Source organism: Neltuma alba, unplaced genomic scaffold (assembly GCF_004799145.2).
Source record: "Neltuma alba isolate B1F8T4 unplaced genomic scaffold, ASM479914v2 tig00012493_pilon, whole genome shotgun sequence".
Lineage (NCBI taxonomy): Eukaryota > Viridiplantae > Streptophyta > Magnoliopsida > Fabales > Fabaceae > Neltuma > Neltuma alba.
The window spans coordinates 25,577-36,207 of record NW_021636965.1 but is presented as its reverse complement, the minus strand read 5'-3'; the positions used below and the strand labels follow the sequence as shown (position 1 = coordinate 36,207).

Genomic DNA, 10,631 nt, shown 5'->3' with positions numbered 1-10,631 from the left:
GAGTGACTAATATATAGAGAAATAAATGAAGAAAAATAAAATCTTTTACAAAGAAAATTTAATCTACTCAAAAAGAAGATTCAAAATAGTGGCAATATTACTTTGTGGACATTAGAAGAGGTCCCACTATGACTTTGTGGGCCTAGAAAAGTGGTCCCCAGTGCTGGCACAAATCTTTTTACCAGTACACAATAGAAAGTGGGAAAAGTAGCTAAGGGGTCACAGGAATTGGGGCGGGTGTCTCTTTTGAAAACATAGGCATAGAGGGGATAAAAAACAACTAGTAAGAAACATGCCTTCCTATTTAACAGCCTAGCCTTCCCACTCCCTGCAGCAACGTGAATCCCCCTTATTCTTTCACCTCCTTCTTCCAGACAACCATAACTTTAGTTCTCTCCATTTGAAACTAGCATAAGCCAAAATCCAACCAATAAATTCCAATCCAAAAACACAAGAGAATCATATCTTGCCAATACCAGCAGATTATGAAGTGCGGTAGAAGAAAATCCTCCTCAGTTTCTTCTTCATCTAAACCATCTTTCATCTCTCATGTATCTCCCCTTTCATGGCTGTCCAAGTTCAAGAAGATGAAAATCAGCACAGAGCCAGTTCCTGGAAAATTGAAACAAAAGGGTGTGCTGAATTCTCCATCCGCTACTTCAATGCAGTATAGTTGTGGTAATGATGGTAGGTTTTACGGTAAGGATGATGACGCTTTTTGGAGACTTTCATTTGGCGAGGACAACCATGAACGCAAGAAAAGTGAAGATACTGTGAAATCAGTAATGCACAAGTTGGATATAGGTCGTAGATGGAATGCTGAGAAACAGGAAGGAAGAATAGAGGGGACTTCAACGTTCAAGGAGGATCAAAGAAAGTTGCCAAATGATACTAAGATTTTGCCAAAGATGGATGAGCATAGTCGAGGAAAGGAATTTGAAAAGTTGAGGAGGAGATTTGAGAGGAAAGCTCAAAGAGTATTGCAAGAGCAAGTCTTAAAATTGGAAAGAGAAGCAGAGGATGCATCAGCTTTATCGTTAGTGAAGGAGACGCCACAACTTGGATCACCTGGAACAATCTGGACACCAAGAAGACAATCTTTTGCCCATTTTGAAGATTTTAAGAAGTCTAGCCATGCGCGAATGAAAGGTCATGCATTTAATACTCTGAGCCTTCAGAAACATGAGAGACAGATTTTACATCAAACTGAGGAGTTGAAGGCAAAGAATGCAAAGAAGAGTGAGGCACTTCAAGTGAGCGGAGAAATCCAAAGGAGGAAATCAAAGAACAGCACCAAGGTCAAAGTATTTTCTCCAAGGATGGGCTCCAATGTTGAAACATGTAAAATAAAGGCTATAGAAGAGATGAGAAAAGCGAAACTAAAGATGAAGAAAGCAAAGGAGAAAATCAGGGAGGGAAAGCAAGGCTTAGATAGCTTTGCCGTGGTAAAGTTTTCATTGGACCCACAACAAGACTTCAGAGATTCAATGGTTGAGATGATCAGAGAGAAGCAGATCAGCCAGCCAGAGGAAATGGAAGAGCTTTTAGCATGTTATCTGACTTTGAATTCTGATGAATACCATGATCTCATCATCAAGGTATTTCGGCAGGTATGGTTCAACATGAACTTAGATAGTAAGGGTATTAAGTTAAACAAGTAATGTTGCTATGACTAGAACTTCTAATTGATAGCAAACTTGAGCAGAAATTCAAGTAGTTAATCTTCAAACTTCTGTTTTTTCCGGTAATGTTTTGCTTTTAGTTAAAATTCATTCCTTCCTTCAAATATTTCTCATGAAATTCAAGATAAGTTGCTTAGAAATTTCAAGTTCATGCTGCGAGAAACTACAAACAAGAGTTTACAGAGACGACAAAAGTGATCTAGCAGTGATAGGTTTGACTAGTTATCAAGAGATTTTCAGTTTAAACATCCACTCAGCTACATACAGTTCATTGTGCATGTGTACTAGGGTATATATATAATTGATGTTGGGATACGTGTAGCAATATTTTGGGCATTGGCTTTCAGTTCAGTTACCCGGGGGGGGGGAACTCTCAAGTGTTAGGGGTACTGAAATTTTTTGGGAAGGGATCCAAATCTCAAGAAGTTATATTAATGATACAGTAAGATTGATACATTGCTAAATCCACATCAATCTGGTGGTAGTTAGATTTGTGCCCTCTTCTGGAGGCACATTATCAAAGCCTTTGCATTCTGATATTTTGAAAACCACTTGTGAACTTCAATTTAGACGACAAATTATCGGGCATTTTGAAAATTTTAACACTTCATTAGTTCAGAGCTCCTCTTACAAAGTTTCAAGTATCATATGGCGCAATGAATTCAAGCGGTTATGTAGTGTTATCAAGAAATTACTTTGCCAGTGAGATCAATAGATGGTACAGAACATATACTACGTATGAGGCCGTATTATAGGCAACAAATTGGAGTAAATAGGGAATTGATGGGTGGCCCAATAGGACCAGTACACAATCCACTAACAACGTCTATACTACCTATAAGTTAACACAAGCCCTTAAGGATGCTAGAGACCCATTACCTGACAACTTTCAAGGCTCGCATTTATGCCACAGCTACACAGTGCCAAATAAGTCGATAAACAGTTATAAGGCTAAGACCTAGAGCACTTCTAGAAGTTGGCTATCATAAAGCGGGAAGCAAGTAAGTTCTTGCTGACCTTCCATGGATTCATAAATACGTGCCATCAACTTTAGTCATGCTGCGAGAAGGCTCGATATCAAGTAACTTATTTTGCGTTACCCCTTGAACGCCTATCTTCTTGTAGACGCATATACATATTCGTGACCGTAACATATAGCTTGATGACGTTGAGCTCCTAAAAGACACATATTGGGTGACTGAACGGAGGCAAAACTAGCTTGATGGCATCGCGTCATAGCTCCCAGAAGTGAACTCTGCTAGATCCAACAGCTCAATATCACTCGAAAGTTGTAAAGCTCCCACGTCTCACCGAAGCAGAGCACGCCCCACTTCATTACACAATACCGTTCGTCTTTGGGAATCCTACCTCTTGGCCTTAAATGCCTATCCAAAAACAAAAAGCACTGCTTTTGGGCATTTAATCGAGCATATGCCGTGCATTTTACGAAGAAAGGTCAAATAATCTGCATTCGTAGTAATAATGAATACGATCATATCATCACAGTATTTTGCCCTCATTTCCCTATCAAATACACGTCCTGAAAGATAACAGTAGAAACATTTTCAAAAAAAAAAATAAAATTAGGAGATAAAATATATTGAGATTTTAAGTTTAAGATCAAATTTAACATCCAATTACCTATTATATTAAGGACTCCGAATGGTACATATATGTGTTCAAAGAAATTACTCCCTATTGTACTTAATATAAAAATGAAAAAATTTCAGAAAAATACCTTTAAAATTTTAAAATATCAAATCAGGAATTATTATAAAAATGGATTGTTATTTGTTTTTCAAATGTAGTCAAATGTTATTAAAGTAGAGTAAAAAAATTTATTTGGAGTTTTGAAATTCAAGAGGTATTTTTTTGGGGTTTTTCATATAAAAGTTAGATAACTTATTTGTAAATATAAAAAAATTAGAAAAGATAATTATTTCTAAAAATATCTTTTAGTTTCTCTAAAATACACTCTTGAATTTCCAATTTAACTACAGTCAGTTAAAAAAAAAGGTATATTTTGGTTTTCAAATTATTTTCAAGATGCTTCTGAAAATTTACGGTGACCTCTAATTTTAAACATACTAAAAGAAAAAAATTCCACAGCTACAGTCAATTTATTTTAACTTGTAAATTTAAATATGCTAAAAGAAGCAGACATAAAATTTGACTTGAGATTTTTGCTATCACACTTCTGCATATTATGATATGACGTCTATTTGCTCGTCCTTTTGCAATGGCAAACTAAACAGGTTTCTTGGTGCCTTTTTATGAAATTTAATAAATAAAGTGTATTATTCATAACTTATAAATAATATAATTCATTATAAAATATGAAATTTATAGTAATTTATGTACCTTTAGAATTTTCTAGTATTATATTTAAGAATTAAGAAATACATATTAATATTGATTAATAAATAATGACTCAGTGAAGCATACTCGCTAGATTCCTGTTGAAAAACTCATTAAACTCAATCAATTTGATATGTAAAATGGAATGAGAAAGAAAATGCAATAAAAATAATTTTAGAATAATTATCTCTTCAATCTTTTAATAAAAGAAATGATAGAAAGAAACTAATATTATTGAATAATAATAATATTAAAAGTACACATAATACATATACCAAGAGTCCCAAATGAGGGGAGCAGATCCAATCTTTGACTTGACCAAAACCGAATTGAATTTGACTAGAACAAGTATGGATTACAGCTCGGAATCAACTTCCTTGGATGCAACGTACCAATGAGTGAAGAATAAGAAAATTCAAATGAGGAGGCTTCAACTCCAATTTATAAATACATATAAGACTAAAATATATATTTAATCTTTTAATTTTGTATAATGTTTCAATTTAACCCCTTAACTTTAAAAAATATATCTTTAATTCTTTAACTCTAAATTTTTTTTAAAAAAATGATGACATCAAGATCTTAAATGTTGATAAAACATTCTCAAATACTAACATATTAAATTTAATTTTCAAAAAATCCATGATCGTTATAAAAAAATCATTGAAGCCTAATAATTTTAGGATTAAAAGGCCAAATATATGTTTTTTTAAAGTTAAAAGACCACATTTAAATTTTGTGTAAAATTAAAAAATCAAATATATACTTTAACTTACATATAATTATGAATCTTTTTCAATGGCATGAAAAATACAGCCTTGGAGATTTGGCTTTTTGGCTACTAGGCCACATGAGGAAATGTCCTGTACCTGAAGTAATAGAGAGAAGAAACTGGTAAAGAGGAAATGAATGGTACATAAATTAGAGAAAAGCTACATGCTAAGAGTTAATTTTACAGGTGATCAAACAAAAATAACTGATAAGGCTGTGCAACATCTCAATCCATCCAATAAAAAATTGGAGCTAGCCTCAGTTACATCTACATTCTAACAATCATTTAAGTTCAGATCCATCTTTCATAGTTTCATCCCATGCAATAAATCCCAACAGAACTGAGATATCTGCAAGTTCTGAATCTGCCGTCTTCATTCACTTCCACAGAGCATCACCATCCACGACAAGAAGAAGGAGCAACATTATCCCGCTGAGTAAGGTTGGCTTACATGCATCACATAATGCCACTGTACTGCATGAACCACTTTCACAAAGCAGAGCATCCATGCTTCAAATTCATTGGACACTCCAGAATGCAGATTCTTTTGTGTGCAAGGTGCGCCCTGTTTCCATCTCAGTATATTCACCTTTGTGTTCCTGCCAGAGCTAGGGCAGAGGAACTCCAATCCACAAACAACTATCGAACAAAAATCAGCGCAAGTTCAGTTCCGAAATGAGAAAGGTGGAAAGCCTTCAGTATTTGCTTTACACGTCTGGCATCAAAGCTTGCAATTAGCAATTCAAATTGTCTTCATATCCACAAGCCCACCCAGCCTCCGGCGCAATACCCAATTTGAAGCCAATTGTCGCATTCAATCAAAATCCTGATACCTGTAACGATACAACACGTCAGGTCAACTGCTTTTGTCAATCTCTAAGAGCTAAAAATATATTCCATTCCCATTTCAGAAAAGACAGGTCCAAAAGAAGCATGGAATAAGACAGGACCAGATTGTCTCCAAACATCTCTGATATAAACTAGTTAAATAGTGTGCTGGAAACACACGTGTCAAATATAGAATTCTGATCAAATAGAGAGCCAAATAGCAGCAAGAATCAACCTTTCAATTAATATGAAACTCCACACACACAGAGGAGCATGCGCGCACTTGTCACCTGAACCATAATAATCGTTCTTTTTTTTTTTTTCTTTTTTTCTTTTTTCACAAACTTAAAACTAAAACAAAACAATTTGCCTAATCCAGGAACGAGTAGTAAGATTAGGCAGCCTGATTCCAATAAGAAATTATGTGCATAGCTTCTCATCATATAGCGTAGGATTTTTCATTCCCAACTATCAGTCTTATATTTAAGGTTCTCACTTCTCAATCATTAAACTTGAGAACAATACTCACTTCCCAATCATTAAACTTGAAAGCTGTCATAAAAAAGAATGGCCAAGTAATTTATTGAAACTGGTATCAAAGCCCTGCAATGTGCTATTTGATGGCCTTGCAGATATTGCATGCCACAAAATCTTAATTACTCATCAATTTTTTGCTATAATAAGTTATTTGTAATAGGATCTATATTTTAATGACCAAAGAAAATTCAGTTGTTATAAGGACCTTCAACATAAGGCCCAAAAACAAAAGGAACCTTCACCAAGTAAGGAATGTGATCATGTCAGAATTTCACCAAATGGTTGGACAGCAGACCAACATCAAGTAGCATCTATGTTACTCTACCTCTCCATATATCAAGAGATTTACAGAACTTGCAATTCTTTCGTTCAAAACATGACAACTAAGAATAAGCCCTTGCTACGCAGAGAAAATATCCAGGGTAAAACTTTCATACAATCGCATAGGTGCAGCAAATCACATTAATTTTAAACCCCCAGTAAAGTGAATGAATTATAACACAGAAAAGACGATTTTAAGTAGCCATAAGATTTATTATGTAGTTGAACCCCACCTACAATGAGCTTCATTGCTGGGCAACTATGTTGAACTTTTTACTGTATTATATGTCAAATCAAACTTCTTGCACATGGTACTCATTTGTGGTAAGCCACATAGTATTGAGGAGTTTTTGAGTGACGAATATGCATAATATCTTGTATTTTTCAGTATCCTTCTTTCCAGTAACATCTTATCCGTAAGTGAAAAACTAAATTATTAATATCAAACCAATAGTCTTTTCTACTCTTACACATCAATTTACATTGCGTATTCTCTCACTTGTCTTATTTACAGTTAATATTCATGACATATGCAGAAATGCTCTCGTTATCCAAATTCAACTGTCACAATTTGGTGCCCTTCGCCTCTTCCTCCCTCCATAGGATATAGCAATTCTAGATCACAATGGCAAAAACAAGCTTTAATTCTTGAAAACTACATCACATCATCATCTTCAATATAATTCAAAGGTCACTCTCGCTGGAGAAAGCATCAAAGGGCATCTGCAAATAATTTTTTCCCTATGGTGAAGTATAAAAATGCCAACATCACAATTTCATAAAGGTTTAGTCCTAATAGAACCCGGGGACTAGTTGCAACCACACCCCCCCCCCCCAAAAAAAAAAGTGAAAAAGAACAAAACACAGTCAGATTAGTGAACAGTCTAATCCACTGAAATCAATGGACGAAGAAACGTTCAACTCAGCGTGTGACCGTGTGAAATATTACTGTTGCAGAGCAAACGAATCATACCTAGAATTTTTGTTGGGCATCACAAGCCGGATGGTAATTCACTGCAATTAAGTTTTCTCTGCTTGACTAAGATGCCCAATCTGTTCCGGAAGATTATTTACAGTCGGCACATTCCACCAAAATCTATTTACTTCAATAGGTTTTCCTTCATTCTTTCTGGCACCAGAATCCTTCATTTCCATCGGCACCTCTTGTGTCTCTGACGAACCGGGATTCTCTGTCAAGAACTGTTCCCAGAAGACATCATTAACACCAGTCGCCACGGTGGTTGTTTCCACTACTTGTTCTTTTGATGGAACAGTCTCAGGAACAGCAGATGCAGCAGGCTCAGCATTCATGTCTATTCCAGATGACTTTGGCTGAATTTCAATATCTAGTTGCACGCACGATATAGATGGACTATCAGGACAACTTGTAGACTCATCAAAGTCCAAGTTTGAAGAACCCTGAATAAAGGTATCACCAAAGTCAAGTGCAATGTTCTCCCAGAATAACAGAGATGATTCCAGCTGATTCAATCGCTCCATGTCTGATGTCAGTATGGAGATTTCTCTAGGTAACATTTGAGAAGTCTCCATAGGATCTTCAATGCTAGCTTCATCAGAAAAGGATCCACCTCTCGGCATCCTTCGTTTTCTATCCGGGGATTCTGAAAGTGACCAGAGATTTAAAGCAACCCCAGGTTTCTGCAAGGCTTGAGAAATTGAGGAAACCATCTTTTGTTGCTTCTGTTCCAACTTTTCCAAACGGTTGCTTGAACAATGTATTTGTATCTCACAAGTTTTCCATTCCTGTTCATATCTCTGTAAATCTAAGGCAAGTACTTCTTTATCTTGTTTAAGCCTCCTTATTTCATCACTGAAATTCTGCCTTTCTGATTCAGACAATGGAGAAGGCCCATGTCCCTGCTGATTCTGCAAAGAATGACTATGAACTGGTTTTCGCCTATGGATACTCTTCAAAAGATGTGGTTTTCCCCTTATAAAATCATCATTCGCAAATTCCCACCGTTCTGGGTCGACTTTTCTAAAACCCTGTTCAAAAGGAGAGGGAAAATGATCAAACACAGTCTAAGCTATCAAAACACAGAAAGGAAAAATGAAATGCAAAACAAGCTGTAACTACAAGAACGTGAGAAGATTCGATCTTCTTACATAAGTATTCAGCTGCCTGATGAAACTCGAGAAGTTATTATGTTTAAAGAATCTTGGTAGCAAAACCCTTGCAAATTCGGTCGGATCCCATACTACAAAACTTTTATTAGTGCTGGTCCAAGAAACTACCGAATCCGAGGAAGGATCCTCCACCATCTCATATGTCTTCGCCAGGAAAGGAGGTAAGGAACCAGAGCCAACCTGAGCTTCATCCATGGGAGAAACTCAAACCCAATTAAAATCCAAGAGTCAATTAATCACCACTTAAATTCCCAATTTGCGACAGAAAAGAGAATCTTCAATCCACATACATATACTGGGCAGATTCCAGATCAAAGGAGAAAAACCATTACTCCCCCGTGCAATTTGACCGAGACAAAAACCTACAATGATCTCATTCTTCCTCACCGGAATCAGCCAATCTATAATCCACAATTCATTACAAAAAGCCAATGATTGGACAACTCTATCTGTCTTTCAGAACCTTCGCGATTAAACAAGACAAATCCTTCAACAAATCAAACCGCACGCGCTTCGCTTCTCTCCATTCAGATGCTCGAACGCTTCATGCTGAAAATAAAAGCAGCCTCTATTGTCGCTGAAAGCAAAACCCAACAAATCATTCTGACCGGTGTTACCTATACATACCCAAGCGAGTAAAATTCGTTCTGTCACCACACACGCTAGAAGCCCAGAGGATTCTTGCCGGCTTTGAACAGTATTGCGGTCTGATTTTTCCAGAGGGGAAGGAAAATTTTCTCCTTTTTATGAGACAATTATAAAAATGAAAGCTTGCAGGTAAAGTAACAAGAATAGGTTAATTAAAATCCAATGAAAAATAAAAGGGATATAAAAGAATGAAATAACAGGGACAGCGGGACGCGGAGATGCAGAGGAAAGGGTTTCCTTTTGAGGGTCATCTCCGTTTGACCCACGGAGAGAAGTTTCGCAGAAATTAATGGCGAATCAAAATCAACGGATCCATATAATCAATAAAACTTAAATCTGTATAAGTATTATTTTATATTGTAGAATAGGTGTTGCAAGCCTTTTTAATATATTTTCTTCGGTCACGGCGTTTCTGTTTTCTTAATTATTCTAATATTTTTCCGGTTGTTAATATACAGGACTTAATTATTAAATTAATTTTTATTCTAAATATATAATCTATTTATTATATTTATTATTATTTTTAAATTATTCTGACTGATAATCTCTCAATAATAATTAAGTAAATAAGATATAGAGAATATTAAAAAAAGATAATTATAATATTTTAAAAAAATATGTCATATTTTTAATGATTAATTAACTTATTTTTTTTAGTTAAATTGGTATTATATTACGGAAGAGTGTTATTTTTCAGGGAAAAAAATTTGACCACAATCCTCATTTGGTGGATATTATTCTGGTTTCATTCAATATTAATATAATAATATAAAGTATATTAACTAAATTTTTGAGGATTTTATTGATATTAAATTTGATATCTTACGAAAAAAATTGCAGAAAAATTCTTCATGGCAAAATTTATTTTTCAAAGGTACATGAAATTTGTTTAAAAATCCATGTGCAACTTATTTTCAGTAGGTGCAATTTTTCTTTAATTATGTGCACCATTTTTCAATTATATACAAAATAAAAAAAAATTTAAATGTAATTAAAAATAGATTGTACATGGCTGAAAAATAATCACAAAGTTGAGCTGCACCCACTCAATTTTAAAAGTGTGTATGCGAATACCTTTTTTGACATTTTTATAAACTGTATTTTACTTATGATACTCTACTGATCTTTAATATAAGATCTATTTAACTAATTTGATTATATTAAAGAAGTTAGGTAAGCTAGTTAATTACAAAAACTATGACATATTTTTTCTAAAATACTATAATCATCTTTCTTAATATCTTATCTTCCTCTTTTACTTGGTTATAATTGAGAGAGTATCTATAAGAGTAATTTAAAAAAATTGATAAATATGATAAATAGATCTTATATTTAGA

General features: G+C 34.7%; 2 protein-coding genes across 2 annotated transcripts; one reads left to right on the top strand and one right to left on the bottom strand.

The window, feature by feature from the left end:
* The first annotated feature begins 820 nt into the window (after nucleotides 1-820).
* Nucleotides 821-1,827, top strand: LOC114727590 (transcription repressor OFP5-like). Its single transcript, XM_028914288.1, has one exon. It carries the CDS (start codon nucleotides 909-911, stop codon nucleotides 1,659-1,661), a length of 753 nt encoding a protein of 250 aa, XP_028770121.1. The 5' UTR covers nucleotides 821-908; the 3' UTR covers nucleotides 1,662-1,827.
* A 3,105-nt stretch (nucleotides 1,828-4,932) lies between these two features.
* LOC114727597 (heat stress transcription factor A-4c) lies at nucleotides 4,933-9,458 on the bottom strand. Its single transcript, XM_028914293.1, has 3 exons — nucleotides 8,626-9,458; nucleotides 7,472-8,505; nucleotides 4,933-5,645 (listed from the first exon to the last, which is right to left on the bottom strand). Exons 1-2 carry the CDS (start codon nucleotides 8,839-8,841, stop codon nucleotides 7,519-7,521), a joined length of 1,203 nt encoding a protein of 400 aa, XP_028770126.1. The 5' UTR covers nucleotides 8,842-9,458; the 3' UTR covers nucleotides 4,933-5,645; nucleotides 7,472-7,518.
* Nucleotides 9,459-10,631: the final 1,173 nt, after the last annotated feature.

Bases quoted from the DNA above. Each gene is read 5' to 3' on its own strand.
- LOC114727590 (XM_028914288.1), top strand. From the start codon at position 909: ATGGATGAGCATAGTCGAGGAAAGGAATTTGAAAAGTTGAGGAGGAGA.
- LOC114727597 (XM_028914293.1), bottom strand. From the start codon at position 8,841: ATGGATGAAGCTCAGGTTGGCTCTGGTTCCTTACCTCCTTTCCTGGCG. The intron at 8,506-8,625 runs GTAAGAAGATCG...CCTTTTGAACAG, and splicing joins TCAGGCAGCTGAATACTTAT to GGTTTTAGAAAAGTCGACCC.